This window comes from Aethalodelphis obliquidens, unplaced genomic scaffold, assembly GCF_003676395.1.
Source record: "Aethalodelphis obliquidens isolate GAN/ISIS:26980383/991018 unplaced genomic scaffold, ASM367639v1 scaffold2, whole genome shotgun sequence".
Lineage (NCBI taxonomy): Eukaryota > Metazoa > Chordata > Mammalia > Artiodactyla > Delphinidae > Aethalodelphis > Aethalodelphis obliquidens.
This window is the reverse complement of record NW_020837946.1, coordinates 61,959,384-61,981,302: the sequence shown is the minus strand read 5'-3', so window position 1 is coordinate 61,981,302 and position 21,919 is coordinate 61,959,384. Positions and strand designations below refer to the sequence as shown.

Genomic DNA, 21,919 nt, shown 5'->3' with positions numbered 1-21,919 from the left:
TACGGCGCACATGTTTATCTTCTATTTTCCATCCTAAAAGTGTGAAGAAATATGTATCTTCATCATTTCTAGAACTATCATGTTATTTGCATTGTGAGCGAATACTTATAGTTCTTCACTTTTACATTTTAAGCAAAATATACAATCTTTTGTCAAGTACTTCTCTTCCTCTCAGAGTATGTCTTAAAATATAGAAAGAAATATTATTTTGATTTAGTCCCAAACTGCTCTCTCTTTGGAATGAAGGAAGTGGAGACCAGCTGGGTTATTGAAATTGCCTTCCATTTTATTTCTCATATGCTAGTTAACAGATTTTTTGGACGTTTGCATTTTGTACTACAAGTGTCCTATTTTAGAAAAGTAATAGGTAGAAATCATTTATTATGAGAACCATAAAGCTTACCATTAGTTTAATCAAAGAGTAATTCATACGAGTGTATTATATTTATTTTTTCCTTGGTGACATTTAGCAGTTATAAGTGGTAGATGACATACATACGTAGCTTTGATAATTATGTTACCATTATCTGAAAACATAAAGGAATGAATGGAAGTACTTTTTTTGTCTTAAGATGAGTTTCATGAACTTAGGTTCATGAAGTTTCCCTCTCTATATTACCACTTGTGCTCAGCATTAATTTCTTCTGTGTATGCAAAATCTCTGCATTACTTTCTGCAGAGATCACTGTTTAAAATTAAAGAAAGGACTTGAAATCATCTAATCTGAGATATGGAAGCTCAGATAATCTTGTGGTTTGACAGTTGCCTTGAATTCCATTTCCCATTTCACCCTACCATCCTTAGACCAGTGCCAGAGCTTGTGTTAGAGCCCTTGGAAATCAAGAACAAATGCTAATTAAATATCTACTATGTTACTACATAAGTCATTGGGGAGAATATAAGGAAGAATAATATACGGTATTGGTTTTCTACTGAGAAAGTAAGGTTTTTTGGCTTGGGTTCCATGACTCAGAGTTATCTAGAATTTCATTCACAGGTTATCTTTGAACTAGGTTGTGAGTTCCTTGGGGGTAGGAACTATGTCTTATTTAGTTCTGCTTCTCAGTGCCTGTCGTGTAGTAGATACTGAATAAATATTGAATGAACTTGATGACCCCTTTCCTGGGCACACAGGCCCCCTGTTAGCTTCGTTATATGTATTCTTCTTTTAACCAGTTATGGCTAAGCTCTAAATCTCTCTATTCACTTCTTCCTTTTAGACCTCAGTTTCTCTAAAACATCTTTTTTTTTCTTTTCCTCTTAAATATTCTTTTTTAGTTGCTGTTCAGGTTTCTTCTCTCCCCCTCTACCAGCATATCTTGCCTGGTATTTTAAAATTGTTTTAGTAAAAACATCCGTATTTTTCATTTTAGTTGCTTTGACCTCTAGCTAATATGAATCTGTATTTTTGGAATATGATAGTGGATGGGTTATTTGCTGCACAGGTTTAAATTTAGAGCTGACATAATTTTGTCCTAATATTCTTATACTATCTCACTATATTTCATTTCTCCTTTTATTTTAGAGAGTGATCTTAACTTTTTTCTTAAACACTGTTTATCTAATTTTGAGATGATCTTATGATTACATATATATATCTGGAAGTTTAGGACCCTAAATTGAATGCTTCTTACACAAATTAAGTGCTTAATACCTTATGAAGTCATCTCTTTTCCCCATCAGTCTTTTCTCAGAGGACTGACTTCCTAAACAAGTCTATCCTAGGCTGGGTGCTTGGTGGGCTCCTGCTTTCTAAAGAGAATTCTTATATTAACTTTTTGATTATAAAATACTGTCATCTAAGTCATCATAATTTTAAAGAATAAAATATTGTTCTTAGCAAAGTATTTTAAAGAAAGTTGATTATATTTTTTTTTAGCAGCTGATGTACCATCAGAAAAAGACCTTAACAAAGTCCTTCAGCTTTTGGAACCTCAAATTTCCTTTTTAGAAGATCTAACTAAAATGGGAGGAGCAATGCGGTCTGTTCTTACTCAGGTTTTGACAAACCAACAAAGCTACAAAGATCTGACTTCTGGTGAGTAAAATTTAGAAGAGAAGAAAGTTAAAATTTGCTTACATTACTAAAATAATTTAAAAGTTGTGTATTTTAGAACTTAAAAGTAAAATGTAGATTTTTTTTAATAGAATGCTAAAGCTGGAAGTTATTAAGAATACTTCTTAGTTTATGGATGAAGAAATTGAACCCCAGAAAAATTAAATGACTGGTTTAAGACCTCACAACTACCTGATTTTAGAGTTGGGACTAGAACCCAGGTTTTCTAAATTTGGTGTGACATATTCGTAATTATATTCCACTTCCCCTTTTCCAAACAATAACAGCAACCACTTTTGTGTCTTCATTTTTGTTATTCTAAACATTTGTGTTGTGTGGCCTAGGATTTTATAGTGATGTAGAGTTTAAGTTATAAAACTTGGAATTATTAAGTATATTTGTACTGTTATATAAAATAATTTCATTTTTAAACCTTTAGTTCAAATTTATAGTATGGTAAATATATCAATTATTTAAAAATCTTATAGTTTAAATAGTGTTCTTTATGCTGGCTCATGAACAGCATGTTTTGAAAATTGAAGTATACCTTCTTTCTTTAGAGTGGTGAAGTTTTTATGTGTACTGTTAACCATGTATTATTTAGAGATAGTCTTATCTGATGTATTTATTTCTTTAGTGAGTACTCATTAAGCACCCACTGTGTGCTTGGCTTTGGGCTAGGTATTAGAGCTTGGAGTAGGGAAGGTACGTAGTAAGCCAGGTACTCCTATCTCTGCCCTTATAAAGCTTATGGTCTAGTGAGTGAGATGACATTAACAAAGTCTCCAAACCAAAATATTGTGTAAGTATAAACTGTAGTAAATAACTGTGAAGGGATAGGACAAGTGTGTATAAAAGGGAGACCTGATTTCACTGATGGAGGAGGTAGGAGAGCTTCACTGAGGAAGTGACATTTGAAGTAAAACATTGAGAGAAAGTCATTTAGCTAGAGGATGTGGCGAGTTGGGTGGTAATGGGGTGGAGTTGGATTCTGGGTGGAGAACATTTTCTGCTTCTGACTACTGGACTAGCCCTTATGTCAATAACATAAAACTGGAAAAAATGTGAGGCAGTTGTTTTCAGACATGAGACAGCAGGCAGCACAAGACTGTAAACCTTTGGGAGAAAGGAAAAGCATGAGATGAGCCTCAAAATTCTCTGAATCTCTGTCTGGGGATAACTTCCTGACTGTAGTATAGAGGGCTGGCATTGAAGCAGAGCGTGGTGGTCCACCTGAGTTAAGGAGGCAGAGGTCACAGTTTAGGGCAGCTGAAGCAGTTGGAAACTGGAATCTTTGGGGCAGAATAGCAAGAGTTTGTGGGGTAGATGTATGAGGGACCCCTAAAAGTGCTTGGCTGAGAACTGAGATACACATGTACAGGATGAGACTACCTAAGGCTTATTAGAGAGTGCTGTGGGGTTACTGCTATGGGGTTAAAAAAGGTTAGGCAGTGTTGGGAGACATTGGAGTATCAGCACAACCAGACTAGAGAGACCTTACCAATACCCTAGGCATCAAGTTGACACACCAGGAGACCACACCTGAGAGTAAGTTCTACTCTAGATCAGCCTTAATGAAGCCTAGAACCCTGACAGAGTTTGGAGATTATTCCTGTCAATTTACAGGGCTTTTTTAAGAATCTCAGGCTTTCTATAAATCTGCCCCTTACAAAGTATAAAACCAAGTCTTTATGAGTTCTAGGTGATCAGACTGTTTATTGAATGTCTTGTAGAATTAAAATTAATACTCTTCAAAGGAAGGTAACAGAATCCAGAATCTTTGATAACATGTTGTTAGAATGTCCAAGAAAAAGGACAGTAATAGAAATTGACCTTTAAATGGCCTAGATGTTAGATTTAGCAGATAAAGACATTAAAGCAACTATTATAAATATGTTGAAGAAATTAAAGGAAAATATGTTCAAATAAGTAAAGGAAAATATGGTGTTAATGAGTGAAGAGATCAGGAATCTTAGTGAAGAAATGTAAACAATAACAAAAAAATTCTAGAACTGACAATTACTGTAGAATGCAATTGACAAGTTCACTGGATGGACTTAGCAGCAGTTTGGAGAGGATAGAAGAAAGACTTAGTGAATTTGAAGACAGATTAATACATTATTCAATCTAGAGAACAGAGAGAAAACACAACAGAGCCTCAGGGACCTGTTAGATAGAATCAGATGACCTAAGGTACATGTAATTGGACTCCCAGGAGGACAGGAGAGTGGGAATGGGGCAGAAAAAAAATTTGAAAAAATCATGACTGAAATTCCCCAAATTGGATGAAAAACATTGATTTATAGATTCAAGATGCTTAATGAACCCCAAACATGATAAATATTTATAAAGAACATAACACTTAGGCACCTCCTAGATTCCATGCAGAGGGACCAGCATGTGGAAATATTTAGGGTGAGAGTGAGCTTACTTTTTTAAAAGGGACTAAAAAAGGCTATTGTGGTTGAAATGAAATGAATGTAGGGGGATAGTGGCCCAAATAAGGCTACCACATTAGGCTAGATCCAGATTAGGTAGGCCCTTGTTAGCTATTTATGGTTTTATATTTTATCCTGAATGTAGTGGGAAGTCATGGGTATATTTTAATCTGAAGAGTGACATGATCAGATATGTGCTTTAAAAAGATGGCTTGTTATTTTGCCAAGAATAGATGGGAAGGGGCAAGAACAGAAGCTCAAGTGCAGCAGCCTAGGATAAAATGATGGTAACTTGTGTTTGAGTTTTGGTGATGATGCTAGAGAGAGATCAGAATTATACCTGAAGGTCTGTTATTTCTTCAGCCTAGAAAATGGTTCTGTAATCAGAAACTATCAACTGTTGGGAAAAAGAACAGCAAGTTGTTCTTAATCATTGTAAGAATGTATTCCTTGAGAATGATTTATGGTAATTGTCTTCTTTTAGTTCTACAGTTCTTTTAAATTCTTATTTCTTGAAATTAAAAAACAAAACAAAAATCTTTAGCTAACTTGTAGTGATGGAAATTACATTAGGTTTGATTCAGAAGTTTAAATTTGTAGTCTAGGTTCATTTCTAATCACTGCTTGCTTACTCACTGGTTATTATGTTATCTTTGTAAGCCTCAGTTTCCTCACTTATAAAAATGGTGATAATATGTTCATTTTTCTCAGGCTTGTTGTGAGGGGTTGATGAAGTGTATTTTGTTAATTAAAAGTATTACAAATTTCATCTATTATTATTGAGATAAATACATGGCTTTTATTATTCAGGAGACATTTAGTCATTTCTTACATAGGACCCCTAGAAGTCCTTTATTCTTTATAGACTAACTGGTTGTTTTTAGTTTTGGACTTGAATTGAAGGATAGATGTATTCCTATCTGTTTAATCTGTGCTGAAGGTTTTTTTTTTTTTTTTGCGGTACGCGGGCCTCTCACTGTTGTGGCCTCTCCTGTTGCAGAGCACAGGCTCCGGACACGCAGGCTCAGCGGCCATGGCTCACGGGCCTAGCCGCACCGCGGCATGTGGTATCTTCCCAGACCAGGGCACGAACCCATGTCCCCTGCATCGGCAGGCGGACTCTCAACCACTGTGCCACCAGGGAAGCCCTGTTTTTTGTTTTTTTTTAAACTATCCCAGACAGACATTGGGCAGAGATTTAAAAAGCAAAACTAATCTATTGCAATTATTGAGGCTAGCAATGAGAGGTAATTGAGAAAAGCTCAGCAAATACTAAAGAAACTCATTTACTATATATTTTTTTAATCAGAGAGATTGATACCTTAATTAAAGATATATAATCTGCTTAAGAGGTGGCAAATGATATGGTAACTTGGCTGTCAGACAGAGAATAATTTTTCCTTTTAAAGAATTTTCAAATGTCAGTATTTTTATTTTGTTGTTATTCTATTCTCCATAATATATTAAAAAACAAAAGACAAAATTGGCATTAATATGCTCAAATGCTAAAGTGAAAGACCTAGGATTGTTTAATTCTAGGACCTAAACTTCTCAAAATTTTGGAATAAATTTGTTTTAACTGCTACTTCTGTAGAAATTATACTTTTATCCTTAAATGTGATTATAAAAACATTTTATCCTTGGTAAAACAGAAATTAGTAATCTCAGTTACTGTTTGAAAATTCCACTCAGGCATTATCTTCTCTAGTAAGCCTTTCCAAAAACTGCTTTGGGTTAAGTCTGGCTGCATGGTATTATGAGAGCACAGGTTGTTAAACGAGATGGTGAAGTCTGCTACGTAATTGTCATTTACCATATTATCTGCCTTTCTTTACAGTAATTTTAAGTTCCTTGAAGGCAGGAATCATGTCTTATTAATCTTCGCACCCCCTGTATTTTGTATGTAATCTCTGGCATATTCTAGATACCCAGTTAGTTAGTGGATTTCATTATTTGTTGTAAACATGCTGTGCATTCTGAGATTGTTAATGCCAAACATGAGCACAAAAATGTTGTCTGAAGCTATCTTATATTATTCATTCTAGGGTTTCCCCTCCATTAGAATATTCATCTATTTTATATGTGTATACATTAGTTATTGAGATGGCTGTACTTATGTTTTGAATGGAATATTTTTTCTGATTTTGAATTTATTTTAAATATTAGGTCTTGGAGAAAATGCTTATGCAAGGAAAAGTCATGAAAAATACCTTATAGCTTTGAAGAGCTCTGGACTTACATATCCTGAGGATAAACTTGTATATGGTATACAAGAACCATCTGCTGGCACTAGCACTCTGGCAGTTCAAGGTTTGTTTAAATATTTAATTTGAACAATGATAACTTTTCTGTACTAAAACAAAAAACCCTTCAAACATTACTCATTATTGAAGAAATTTAAGTGCTGTGTCATTCTTTGTAAGAAAGTAGTGAAAGTAGTAAAAATTTGGAAGCAAGAAAGATAGAGTCATCAAAGAAGATACTTCATTTTTCTTAAGCGAAATTCGGTTAGTTTATCAGAGGTTCTGGTTCTAACTCATGAAAAATATAGCAGTTGCTATTTAAGAGTAGCCCCAAAGTTTAGTAGTTCAATATTTTAGTAAACCATGGTTTAAAAGTAAAAGAAAGCAATCCTTCTGAAACACCATGTGTAATTATTAAATCTGGGTTTTCACTGGAGATTTCCTATTGAAGTATAAGCCTATTAGGCTCAAATTTATTGAAGATAAATGTTGATTTCTGCCAAAATATCTGTTAGAATGAGTTTTCTTAACAAAACTTAGTTTTTTGATATTGTTATGTCTCAAAATAATTTTAAAGTAAAGCAATATATAACAATTATGAAGGGCAATCTTTTTTCTCCTTTCCAAAGGTTTTGCAGGTGCAACAGGAACATTGGGACAACTAGATTCTTCAGATGAGGTGAGATTTAACATTTGAAACTTTTTAAAAGTAGAATTTTAAAAGTTTAAGAACTACCATACAGATTTGTGGGTATTATCTAGTTGGAATTCCTCATTTTATAGACATGGATGCTGAACCCCAGAGTGGAATAACTTAGTCAAGGTCACACAGTTACTTAGTGACAGGACGAGAACTACAACTAGATTTTTACTTCTTGTTTGTAAATTCATTTCTCTTTTCACAGTTTAGAAATGGGAGATAGAAAGACATAGAGATATTTCTCCTATGAAAATATCCCCAAATTTATCCAAGTTGTCATATGCACAATGAAATTGTTGTTAAAAAGTTTAGCTAAGTCTAGAATAATTTGCTAGAAGAATGTGAAATGTAGCTTCTTTTCTAATCTCATAATAAGGTTATATCTTATATGTCAAAGGTTATCAAAAAAAAGCAAGGTACTGGGAAATAGAATGTCAATTTGAAATTTCAACTTTTATAGTGTTTATTAATAATAAATATTTCTAATAAATTCCTTATAACATTCCTGTATTTTGTTAGTATACAATTTGTAAGCAAATATTGGTTTTTGACTTATATCTGTTTATAATCTTGGTTTCTATAAAACCTAAATTTCATATTATTGATTTATATATTTAATGATTGAAATTTTAAAAACTAAATCGTTGTTAAACATTTACATGTTTTTCCTTTGAAAACCCATTTTGATTTGATATCATATGAACTAAGCCAAATATTCTTCTTTTGAAAATATGATTTCTTTTATGGAAGTCTTATAATTGATCTAATGCCTTATAATTTAAACTTTGTAGTAGTATATTTCCCCTCTAAGAAGGCTCCCACAAAATGCAGCATTTTGTAGAGTCTCATTTTGGTCTAATAATTTTATTTCATTTATTTTTTTTTTTAAATTTTACTTATTTATTTATTTTTAAAGTCTTTATTGAATTTGTTACCATATTGCTTCTGTTTTATGTTTTGGTTTTTGGCTGCAAGGCGTGTAGGATCTTAGTTCCCCAACCAGGGATCGAACCCACACCCCCCTGCATTGGAAGGCAAAGTCTTAACCACTGGACCGCCAGGGAAGTCCCTGGACTAACAATTTTAAAGAGTTTTCAACAAATTGGATAGGCAGTTTATTTATTTATTTATTTATTTATTTGAAATATTTATTTGGTTGCATTGGGTCTTAGTTCCGGCACGAGGGATCTTTGTTGTGGCATGTGGGATCTTTTATTGTGGCCCGGGCTTGTTTCTAGTTTTGGCGTGTGGGCCCTAGAGAGCACAGGCTCTGTAGTTGCGGTGTGTGGGCTCAGTAGTTGTGGCATGCAGGCTTAATTGCCCCGCGGCATGTGAGATCTTAGTTCCCCAACCAGGGATCGAACCCACGTGCCCTGCATTGGAAGGAGGATTCTTTACCACTGGGCTACCAGGGAAGTCCCTAGGTAGTTTAGTATACTGCTTCTGAGTTTTACTGTGGAAGTGGAGTGTCTGGGTTTGAATCTGGCTTCTGTACCAATTAGTAATGTGACTTTGGATAGGTACCATGCCTCAATTTCCTCACCTGTAAAATGGAGGTAATAATAGTACTTAATGCCTGGGGTTATGATGATGATTGAATGAGTTAATATATAGAAGCACTCAGAGCAGTAGTGCCTGGCATATTGTAACACTATATGTATGTTTGTTAAATAAATAAATTAAAATAAAATCATTAAAAAAATTGTATAAATGGTTAGCTATAATTTTTGCTTTTTTTTTTTTTAGCTTTAAAGAGTTACTTCTAAGAACACTGCTGCCATAATGACAAATGGGGAAAACTTGCTGATATTTAAAATAGACTTTCAAAAATACATACACTATTGACTAAAACAGTAATAATTTTGTTTTGAAGCTAGGGGAAGCGAGTAATGGGGGTAAGAATGCTAATTTTTCACATGTCAAAGAGGGAAGTGATTAGATAATAGATAGACATATGATTTTAAATTGGTTATTCTGCTTTCTTTTTCTTTCTTTTTTTTTTTTTTGCGGTACGTGGGCCTCTCACTGCCGTGGCCTCCCGCTGCGGAGCACAGGCTTCGGACGGGCAGGCTCAGCGGCCATGGCTCACGGGCCTAGCTGCTCCGCGGCATGTGAGATCTTCCCGGACTGGGGCACGAACCCGTGTCCCCTGCATCGGCAGGCGGACTCTCAACCACTGCGCCACCAGGGAAGCCCTCTGCTTTCTTTTTAAGGGCATTTTGTGGGGAGGTGGAATAATCTCTCAAAGGCGAGATTTGGGAATACTAGGAGTTGAATATGAATGGGTGCAGGGGGACCCTTCCTTGGCTAAAGCCAGCGAAACAGGAAGGAAACATTGAATCTGTTGTCAGTAGTAACTTTATTTTATTTATTTATTTAGTTTTGGCCGCACTGTGTGGCATGCTGGATCTTAGTTCCCTGACCAGGGATCAAACCTGTGCCCCTTGCAGTGGAAGCATTGAGTCTAAACTGCTGGACCACCAGGGAAGTCCCATCAGTAGAAACTTTAGAAGACTATTTATTACATGATGAAATGGTTTAGTGCTATTATAAAATACTTTATTAAAATAATCTAAACATCCTCATGTGATCTTGAACAATAAAAATCTAGTTTTATGTTTGTGTTTATATGGTAGGTAAAAACCTTCATACTATTTTAGTATACCTATTTTATGCATCCAGTGGTCTGCTAATAATTCTACTTTATTTTTATGAATTGAATTTGATTTTGGAGAATGCAGAAAGCTGATCTTCAATATAGATACTTTTTCCTCTATATAGGAAAAATGTTACAGTCATTTCTTGGCCTAAACTCTCCAGATTAGCTTTTAAATCTCCAGTGGCTACTTTAATTGTACATAACTGCATTGCAGCAACACCGTATTTTACAGTAGGGTGCTAGAAGGAGATCCCTGTGTGTAGTGGGGGGAGGGGCTGGGGGATGGCTTTTGAATTTCTTCTAGAAATAATTTCTCGAGGGATATCAGAGGATTTGAAATAGGGCCTTTATTTGGTCATTACCATTGCTTTTACTCTGTTCTTTTTAGGTCCTCTCTTCTGTTCCTTCTGTTCACTTCTCTTAGATTCTTTGTTTCAGCAACTTCTGTGTGTAATATAATTTATATAATCATTTGCTTCTTAATTATGATTATGTCTCAGTGTAAATATTGTAGTAAATGCTTTTTGATGGTGACAACTTCAAAATACTTCATTTAAAAAATACTTCATTTCAGTATGTTTTCTCATAAAACACTTTTTATAATAGTAGCTGAGAACACTTTTAGAGTATGTGAATTATATTTAACTTATATATTTAAAAACAGTAAGACTTTCTGATCTTTAAATCATACTTTATAATTAAACTTTTAGTCTATTTAAAATTACTTTTTATAGTTTATATATTTATCATATTTTCCAATTGAATTGAAAATGGGGTCATTTGGACATCTGAAAGCTTAAGAATTTGAAGTAGAGTTGTTTAGCTGGAAGTGGATTGAAGGGATATCTATTTTGGTTTTTCATTTTTTTTTCTTTTTTTTTTTTTTTTTTTTTGCGGTACGCGGGCCTCTTACTGCTGTGGCCTCTTCCATTGCGGAGCACAGGCTCTGGACGCGCAGGCTCAGCGGCCATGGCTCACGGGCCCAGCCGCTCCGCGGCATGTGGGACAGGAGGACTCCCAACCACTGCGCCACCAGGGAAGCCCTATTTTGGTTTTTGTTTAAGAGAAATTTGAGTTTCAGAGTTAGGCAGATCTGAGTTTGAATATTGCCTCATAATATTGCTGTGCTTTCTGCCAGGTTTTAAACTTCTGAACATCAGTTTCCTCATGAAAAAATGGTGATAATTCTAATGTTAGGATTAAATGGGATAACATATGGATTACCTATTATGAACCAGATACAAATTAGGCTCCTGATAAATGTTTTCTGTCCTAGTGCTTTATATGTAGAAGGGATTCAAATACTGAAGTTTTGAGCTATCATAGGTCATATGATAGACATTTCTGCTCATCTTTCCAGAGGAAATAGTTTATTAAAGCATGGTTTAAGAGTAGTGAAGTTTATCTTTAAAAATTTACCCAAATATCACACAAATACATTGTAGTTGTTTTGCCAGTATTCTGAAATATGAATAAACTGCAGTTTATCCAATCATTTTTATAATTTCCAATTTTTAATTAAAGATACAATGCTTATATTTCTTTTTGTGCAGATGTGCAAATAGTTCTCTGAGATATGGAATTGCTAGATTACAGGGTAGGCATATCTTAAATTTTATTAGATTTATTTTTCTGATTATAAAAGTCACACACACATATTTAAAATGAGAAGTATGGAAAAGTACAACTATAAGACCATTACCCAGGGCCGATCATAAAAGGGTTTTAGTGATAGGAAATTTTCTATTTTAAGATTGTGATCATAATTTTTATACAAAAAATTCATTTATGTTTTATTGACTTATGTACTACAAAGTCAAATCTTGAGTTAGAAATCGAAAAGTTGTATAATATAACAAAACAAAAATGAGAATCAGGAGGAGGCAATTTGCAGGTTTAAAAATCTAATGAATGCTAGAGCTAAAGGAGACCTTAAAGTTCATCTTGCCTAACTCTCTTATAGATGAGGAAGCTGAATTCCAAAGAATTAACTGATTGACCCAGGCAAGTGAATTTCATCTAGTTAGTAGTGGAGTTGCAAATGGTCGCTAGGTCTCCTCCCTGCTGGTCTTGAGTTTTTTATGTAAAGTATATAAGCCACTGTTATTATTATTATTTCTATACAGCAAATTTGTCCTAAACTTTGTGGCTTAAAATTACCATTTTTTTGTTTTGCTCACAATTCTTTGACTCAGGAATTTGGGAATGGCAGCCAGGCAGTTCTCTCTTGCTTATCTCATGCGATTCCTGTTAGTTGTTGGCTGCAACTGCAGTCATCTGAAGGCTCAGCTGAGATGGAGATTTAAGATGGCTGATGGACAGAGCTGGCAGCTGATGCCGACTGTGCACAGGGAGCTCAGCCTGCATGTGGCTTTTCCAGTATGGTGGCCTCAAGTTGTTGGGACTTCTCATATAGTTATGGTTCCTCCCAGGATGAGTAAGTAGCTCAAGAGCAGAAGCTGTGGAGCCTTTTCTGAGCTAGCCTTGGAAGTTACATAGTATCACTTCCACTGCATCCTGTTCCTTGTGAGTTGCTAAGATGGGCTCAGATTTAATGGCAAAGGAGGTAAATCCCGTCTCTCGAAGGGAGGAGTGTCAAAGAATTTGTAAACACGTTTCAAAACTTCCACAACCAGTATGTGCCATTTGCCATTCTTTTCCCTGGATTCTGTTGATATCCTAGAAATGACTCGTGACATACCAATAATTGAGTATGTATTTTTCCGTCTATTTCAGTGGTCTTGTCTGTTGGGAAAAACTATAACATGGTAATGAAATACCACTGTAGCTAGAAATGGCTACTGTAGGGTTTTAACTAAGATCACAAAGTTTTCCTTAAGTATAGTAGTTATTATTGTACCTCAAGAGAGTGAAAGCTTATATTTGAAGTTGTAAGAGTTTTTAAAAAGTTGATCTTTACCTTTGTAAAACAAAAGGAGATATAATAAAAATTTACAGCATTCATTGCAGTTTAAGGAACAAAATATAGTTTTGAATTTAATTAATACTGAAATTATTGAATTTAATTTATACTGAAATTATAAATTTGCTTTTAATTTATACTGAAATTATAAAATTAGTGTAACTCTTCTGCTAATCTCTTCTTGGGGTCTTCTGTTCTGCTTTTATCTTATTTTTTTTTTGTGGTACGCGGGCCTCTCACTGTTGTGGCCTCTCCCGCCGTGGAGCACAGGCTCCGGACACGCAGGCCCAGTAGCTATGGCTCACGGGCCCAGCCGCTCCGCGGCATGTGGGATCTTCCAGGACCGGGGCACGAACCAGTGTCCCCTGCATCGGCAGGCGGACTCTCAACCACTGCGCCACCAGGGAAGCCCTGCTTTTATTTTTTAAATGAGAAACATTATTTTAATAGGACCAGTGACCTACATGGAAAAAGCTTCCTTTTGTGCCTAGATATCATAAATAAGAATTAAGTTAATTGAGTTTTAGTGTGATATATTTAGAAGGAAAATACAAGAATTTCCACCCACTCACTTAAAAACTAATGATATTAAAAAAAAAACTAATGACATTAATATTTTAAATTTGTATTGTACTTCTTTTCAAAGCACTTTTTACATATATAAATGATGAAAATGCAAGCAAATTAAATTTAATAAAGGATGGAATAGATAAAGGAGAAAGTAGTTGAAAGGATAAGGTAGATGGAAAGATAGAAAAAGAGTACCCAGATACAGATGTTTTTGAACAAATACCTATTTTATGCCATTTTAAAATTTCGTTAAAGCTTTTAAAGCCATATTGCATTTTATTTTGCAACTGCAGGCACAAATGATTGTTTGCTTTTAGTATTTATTTTTGAAATTTAATGAAGAGCTGAATATGTCTTAAGAATTGGAATTTCTACACCCTTACCTTACAGGCCCATGGGATTATTGAACAAACCCTTTTTGTGATTTCATTCTTATAATTTAACAAATTGTATAAAAAGGAAGACAGAATGAGAAGAGGGCAGTGACATCTCAAAAACTACTATAGAGAGGGAATTGTAACAATTTTAAAAATGTTGTAAGTTAGAATTGGAAGAGATCCTAGGGGTAATCTAGTCCTACCACTTTGTTTTAAAAATGAAGAAACAGGTTTGAAACTCTAACAGCAGCAAGGTTTTTCCTATTTGTAAAGTTTTACTTGAATGTGTATACTATTACTCTCTACTTAATTTTATTCACACAAGTTGTGTCAGGTATTTGTCCCTGCTGTCCCTAGAGTAAGAGAACATTATGTACTCAGCAGGGCTATTTATACACATGACATTCTTCATACTACTATTTCTTACTCTTTTTTTGTGTAGCTAATATGTCTTTGTGTTGTATGGAACCAAAAAGAAAAGAAAATAGGAGCACATTATAACTTCATTAAGTATTTTAAAATGTAAATTTGTGTTTATTCATTTTTTGTTTAGATTTATTTATAACCATCACATAATTCAGTTCAGAAGAAAATTATCTCTAGAATTATATGTACATGGGTGTAATAGAGAGTTTCTTAGAGAAAATAGGACCTCTTAGATCAAGATAACTTTTCAAGGAAAGATTATAGTCACTGTGGCCATTACCGTAGCAATGTCCATTTTTCTGTGTGCAATGACCAGATCATTAATCTCTGTATGAAATCATTTAAAACACTTTCCCCCCGTGTAACTATAAAAATATGAATGTTCATTGTGGAAAAATTGAAAAAATAGAAAAACAGAATAAAAAAAGAAAACATTTACCTTCAGCTGTGCTATCCAGAGATAACCATTGTTTATTAATTTTGTTTGTTTACCTCTAGTCTTCTGTTTTGCATACTCTTACATAACTGAAAATAAATACTTAACAAAATAAAATAAGTTACTATGTAGATGTGCTCTCGATATTCTTGCCTTTATTCAAGATAGAATGCAATGAAAAGTTAAAACTAATTTGGTCAAAACTTACAGCAAAAGCAGGATTATTGAAATTGAAAGCCAGAGTAGCTTTTCATAAATGAATAGGTAAAAGAAAAATACTGTTTTATTTTGAGGTATAAGATTTGGTTTTAATTAGTTAGTTATCATAAATTACATTAAAGGTAAAGGGTGGGGTGGGGAATCACAGAAACTTTTGGTGAGAAGGCCTTAGAAATATCTAATATATTTCTTTTCCAGTTTAGGAATTGATTTTACAACATTCCTGACAATTGGTAACCCTCTCCATAAACACTTCCAGTGGTTGGGAGCTTTACCGAGTTTATGAAGCAACTTGTTCCTTTGTTTGATAGCTCTAATTATTAGGAATCTCTTCTCAATACTGTGTTAAATATTATAATTTTCACACATTTCTTCTTGTTTTCCCCTGTAGAGATATTTTAATTTTTACTCCCATAAGACACCCCTTTAAATTTTTAGCTTTAGTTATTTAGTATTCTCTGCTGCTCATAGCTCTTTCATATGTTTATTCCCTTTTAAAATCTATGATCTGATTTGGTATAGAGTCATAAGGACATCTTGTCATGAAGCATGTTGTGGCTTCCTTAAGGCCCAAGGTTTTTTGTTAGCCTTTTAGCAGCTATGCTAGACTGTCGCGGGAGCCCCAGTGGTCAAATGAAATGCCCAGATCCCCCACCCCACCCACCCCTTCAGCTCTCAGACAAGTTTGAAAGCTCCCTCTCAGCTTTGTATTTGTAGAATTGGTTTAAAGCAAACAGTCTCATATTACAGTGGCTTACATAAATGTTGTTTTCATTTCATTCTACTCTCTCAAGATCTCCTTTGGATTTTATTTTTATAACCTTATATGTTAAATGTTCCTTTTAGCTTTGTGTATTCTGTATTAACATTCTCTGAGTATTGTTTTAACCAGCTGTGAATTTACTTGACTTCTTTTTATGGAGCTCACATTTTTTTTTCATCTGTCCAGTAAATTCATCCAAGAAAGAAAGAAAGGTTAATTTGGGTTGAAAAACCATCTGTAAATTTTGCAGGGTAGGAATTTGAATCTGATTTTTTTTGGGGGGGTCTTCTTCTCTCATTTTGGACTTGTATATGTATTTTATGCCTGAAACACACATAGCAATATTGTCTACTTCTGTGCCCAGGAACTAGTTAAGGTTTGGAAAGTGTTTCTGAGGGCTGTACAAATGCTGTCTGGGTTGAGGTTATTTATTTCCTCTTTTGTCCGCTGGACCATCATTTTCTCCCAGGGCTTCTGTACTGTTTTCTCATGGATAAATGGGAAAGAACTATAACTCCCTATCATGAATTTGGGGTGGGTGGGGTCTTGTCATGATAACGGAATTGTTTTCATCTTCCTTAATGCCTGAATATCCCACCACTGGAAGTTATTCCTGTTTGTTAACAGTTTTGTTCTTTCTCAAAATAAAAAAAATGGGACTTGTAATAGATAACACAGTAATCCATTATCTTGAGCAGATTGTTGTAGTTAGGATTGGCAATCAGAATTAGTATTAAAAACATTTATTAGCTTAAAGCTATAGTTCATTGTCATCGTTGAATAAATAGAAAATTAATATTAGCAAAAAGATGATGAAATTACCGATTACTCTATCACTTAGAGATGACTTACTGTAAACAAATATATTCTAACAGATTTTATATATAGTATATTTTAATGGCTCCATGCTATATATATGCTGTTCGGTAACATGCTGTTCTTACTAATGGTAGTTTTGAACATCTGTAGCAAGGGGTATATTTTAAGAGATTTTATTTGTGTGTATTATCAGTACTTAAATGGTTTCATACTCCATATGCTATTTTTCATAGCATGCCATTTTTTTTTCTCATTTATAGTAATAGTTTTTGAACATCTATCTGGTCACAGTGAATATAGAGCTCTAGTATTGTTTTTCTTCATAGGATATATGTGTGCTATATATTATTATATATTATTTACGTAATCCCCTGCTCTGCTGTTGGAAACCAAAGATTTTTTTTTTCTATTATAAATAACATTGTGATGAGTATCTATGCATATATTCACTTGTCTGATTATTTCTTCAGGATAAATTCCTAGAACTGGAATTTCTGTTCCAGTGATAGATATACTTTAACGACTTTTGACATGTGTATTGACAAATTGCCATTCAGGACAATAGTTTTATTATATACTCTCTCAAGCAATGTACAAGAGTGCACATTTTCCCACCAGTTTAGATGGAGATAAACTCCCTTCCTAGCTGAGTTTGATATCTATGATGATGTCAAGCTGATCTTTGTTTCTAGACTTTTGTCATTGTGCCTTTATCTTTATTCATGATGTCCTCTTGGAATGACTTTCCTTTCCTTTGCTTGGCTAATTTTACTTGTCCTTTAAAGTGTAAGGTTGGGAAATTTATAAAACTTTGTATTGCCGTGACTGTTGCTTGATCAAGGACACTCTTTTCGTAGGAAGTTTGTATTTGAAATTATGAAGTAATCCTAACCTGGAATATAACATTAAAAGTTTTTTTTTTTTTTTTTTTTTTTCTCTCAGGGCTGGGAGAGCAGTTTCATAAATGGCTGTTAGCTAAAATCTCAAATTTTAGAACCTTCTGGGTCCTGTGGCATAGTTTTACATTCTTATGTCTGTCTTTTATGGCTCCAAATTTCATACTGGTTGAGTTTCTCTAAGGGCAAGGTGAGGGTGGCAGAGGAAGAGGAGAGTATAGTTTGACCGTCAGTATTACTGCCAGGTAGACCATAGAGGCCTGGCTTTGGTAGGAATTAACAGGGAGAGCATATTGAAGTGGTTGGTAAATGCTGAGCTAAGTAGTGTCTTTGGGTAACCCCAGACTGGTCCTGAGGACTGATGCTGGACTTGGCAGAAACCTGGAGTTAAGTCTGTGGTGCGCAGGCCAAGGAGACTACACCAGTGGGCAGAGCAGCAGCTTAAAGCCGAGGCTTTTCTGCTTTGGGGATTCGATTTAATTGAGCAAGTGTCTGGGAATTTGTACCATGATTCTAACCTGCCACCAACATAATTGGTTAGCACAACAGACTGTGTGCCAAAATGCTACCACATGTCTTTATAATACCAGTTGGCTCATATATGTTTGGAAATATAGGAAAAAGGTGTCAGTATAACATGGAAGTTTTGGATTCCTATGCAATCTTTCCTAGCTCAGGAGAGCTGGGATAGTGGGGTAGAATCATATCCTTTAGCTGGAGGGGAAAAAACCATAAACTATGAAGGCAGCAGGAACCTTTTTAGCAACATTCAAAGTAAATCAGAAATGAGCATCTGCACCCATCGCTCCCTCCCTAAGAGGCACATCGCTAGCCTCACTGTTGGTTTCTCTAGTAGCAAGCTGCTTCCTCTGCTCCTCTTCCCTCTGTGTTGTCTCAGCCAGCTAGCTTCCCACTTTTTTGTTGTGGTAGGTTGTTAACATCCCCTGAGACAGCCTCAAATCACTCCAAGATGTTTGCCTGGGCATCCAAATGATCTCCCCAGGTACTGATTATTGCTTCTGCTACTTCTTTGGTTACAAACTTTCTAGGTTACAAAATAGGTTGTGAGTGGTCTGCCCCTCACCCTTTTATTTCCTATAAGACTTTTTTTTTTCAATTAAAAAATTTTTAAATTTTATTTATTTATTTTTGGCTGTTGTTGGGTCTTCGTTGCTGTGCGCGGGCTTTCTCTAGTTGAGGCGAGCGGGGGCTACTCTTCATTGCGGTGTGCAGGCTTCTCATTGCGGTGGCTTCTCTTGTTGCAGAGCGTGGGCTCTAGGCGCATGGGCTTCAGTAGTTGTGGCACACAGGCTCAGTAGTTGTGGCTCGTGGGCTCTAGAGGGCAGGCTTAGTAGTTGTGGCGCATGGGCTTAGCTGCTCCATGGCATGTGGGATCTTCCTGGACCAGGGCTTGAACCTGTGTCCCCTGCATTGGCAGGCAGATTCTTAACCACTGCGCCACCAAGGAAGACCCAGCTTAGTTTTTTTTTTTTTTTAACATCTTTAAAGTGTTTTCTATATTTACATGTTCTCTCTTTTAAATTAATTAATTAAGTTTTGGTTGCTTTGGGTCTTCGTTGTGTGTGGGCTTTCTCTAGTTGCAGCGAGTGGGGGCTACTCTTCGTTGTGGTGCACAGGCTTCTCATTGCGGTGGCTTCTCTTGTTGCGGAGCATGGGCTCTAGGCACGCGGGCTTCAGTGGTGTGGCACGTGGGCTCAGTAGTTGTGGCTTGTGGGCTTAGTTGCTCCACAGCATGTGGGATCTTCCTGGACACGGCTCAAACCCGTGTCCCCTGCATTGGCAGGCAGATTCTTAACCACTGCACCACCAGGGAAGTCTGCCTTGTTGTTTTTAATATGAGGTTTTTTTCAGGAATAGATACATTACATGTGAGCAGAAATGCATGTATTTTCTTCTTGGATTTTTTTCCTAAGCACGTTTTAATTTGTTTTTATATTATTTTTTTGACTGTCAACTCCAGCTTCTAATATGCTATGCTTATTTTTCAGAACTTGATCTCTTGAACTCATTTTGTTTGTGTTAGACTCTTCAAAGCCTTTCTTCTATTCATTGTTTTAACCTTCTTCTCCTTCTCCCCTTCCTATGCTAATCTGCTCCCTCCTCGCCTTTAGCTTCTTTGATATTATATTTATAAGGTTAGGAAAATTTTTATTTTGGCATTTTGGGGTATTTAAGAGTCTTTCATTAGAAGCACAGATTAAGTTTAAGAACTCTTATATTTTAATCCTAAGGATTTTCATGATATATTTTAATTATAATGCTAATTTTAAATTTAATTTTCAATTTAAAGTTAGCAGCATTAAAATATATTTTATGACAGCAAATACATAAAATTGTTGGTTAATAATATGTAAGCATGCCTATATTTTATATTTAACATAATTTATAAGCATATTTATATTTACATAAAATGTATAAATTCATGAATAGCACTATAGATAATGCTAATTTTGTTTTTCTCCAGGAGGATCAGGATGGGAGTCAAGGTCTGGGCAAGAGAAAGAGGGTCAAACTAAGCAGTAACACCAAAGGTATTTATATTTTGTTTTTTCCTTGTATAAAAAAATGCTTAATCATTAAGAGCACTTGAAGGGAGAGTAATGTTATTAGATTTGTCTAATATGGAGAAAGTGTTGTTAGAGCGTGATTGTGGGGGGACTTCGAAAGCAAGTAAAACCCTTACTGTTGGGATTTTGTTCATTTGTTTTCTTTATAAAATGAGCAACATCATATTTGAGCCAGAAAACTAGTCTCTTCATTGAATCTTTGATTTGGATGCAGCATATTTGGTGTAAAGCTTTAATTTGATTTAAAGGATGAGCAAGAGGGAGATTTTGGGTGTGTGTGTGAGAAAAAGTAACAAGAGTGAAAGAGTGAGAATGAGAATGAATGGCACTTACCACATATTAAGGGCTCAGAAAGGACTCAATACATATTGTTGCAAAGGAAGAAGTAGATATGCCTGTAGTGAGGGAATAAATTAGTAATGAGTAATATTTATTGAACTTTTTATATATGCTAGACATAGTGCTAATCACATCACATGCATTGTGTCATTTAATTCTCCAAGTAACCATATGAAGCGGGTTTTATTATTATTACTATTTTATGAATGAGGAAATGGAGACATGTTAGGTTTAACAGCTAATGAGAAGTAGGTCCTTAATTCAAATCCCAGAGTTTAAATGCTTTATCACCATATTTTCTTGACCCTCCCCAAAAGCTTTTCTAGAGTACTTGTTATTAGTTGGCAGCCTGTGCTCTGGATTTTTGCCATGGATTTCCAAATCTTAACATAGTCTATTTTCTGGGTTAGTATGGTCTGTTAGAAAGTCTCCAGAGGTTAAAATATTATTTTGATGAAAAGATTCTTACTTCTGGTGCTAAGTGTGTCTTGTGGAAAGTTTAGGACTGCTTGGAAGGTGGAGCAAGCAGGCAGTTTCCGTTGAGGCTCATTTTGTAAGTCTGCAAGTCTTCACTTCGTTACTCATGTTGTTGCCTTTAAATTACAGAATGTTAGCAAAGGGCATGAAATTTGATTTGCTGGCCAACATGCACATCTTCCCGTTCTTCGTGGCCCAGCAGAGAACCTGTAATGCCTGAAAGAAATTAGAAGTCCATGTGGCTAACTGGCCTCTTGACTTACCAGAGTTGTCCATGTGTTTACCTGAGTCCTTGAGACACATCTGAGTTGGAGGAGATTGTTAGGCATATACTTGAGTTTAAGCTTCAGGGGTGTTCAGAAAATACCTGTTATGGCGTAAGAGGTCATTGTTTTCCTTCAGCCTGGTCAAACTCTGGCTGAAGTTACTTTTTATGCAGCCTTTATGTTGAAGTTGATTTTCTATTATATGAATTTTTTTGCATTTGTGATTGATTGTTTTCTCTTCCTTCCTCTACTGGTAAGAAGTAGTATAGAGATTTAAGACTTGATCAGTTATCATGTTTGGTTTAAGTATGTATGTGGAAGAAGTGGCTTTTTGAAAAAGTTGAAAGTGAGGCTTTTTGAATTAGTAGAACCTCTGTTTTCAAAAAGTAATTGTTGCTTTTGAAAATGTCTGAAGTTCAGGGAGTGGTTTAGTTTTTGTAAGAATTTGATTCAGCAGTTTGAAAGTGAGCTGAAAATAAAACATGTAATGATAGGCAAGAGGCGAGGCACTGTGCTAACAAACACATCACTGTCTATTCTCAAAACTGCAATTTTAAGGGTGAAAAGCCTAGGCCTAGAGGGCTTCAGCTGACATGGCCAAGATTATTGAGCTTGTGAGTTGCAGAGGCTGGACTCTACTGTCTAAATTAAATGCTGTCATGCATTTGTACCACATACTGATTCTTCAAAAATCTCTTTTTACAATTTGGCCTGAGTTGTTTAG

At 35.2% G+C, this 21,919-nt stretch overlaps 1 protein-coding gene across 8 annotated transcripts in view; it reads left to right on the top strand.

Annotated features, from left to right (window-relative positions):
* The window catches only part of UBR3 (ubiquitin protein ligase E3 component n-recognin 3), a 227,135-nt gene that overhangs the window by 39,150 nt on the left and 166,066 nt on the right, over positions 1–21,919 (top strand). For 6 of the 8 annotated variants that reach the window (XM_027128646.1, XM_027128644.1, XM_027128637.1 and 3 more), the window contains exons 3-6: positions 1,880–2,038; positions 6,661–6,804; positions 7,367–7,416; positions 20,011–20,077. In XM_027128646.1, the coding sequence (XP_026984447.1) occupies positions 1,880–2,038; positions 6,661–6,804; positions 7,367–7,416; positions 20,011–20,077 (420 nt within the window). The remainder of the gene's footprint in view (positions 1–1,879; positions 2,039–6,660; positions 6,805–7,366; positions 7,417–20,010; positions 20,078–21,919) is intronic. The other 2 variants (XM_027128679.1, XM_027128641.1) reach the window with 1 other exon arrangement.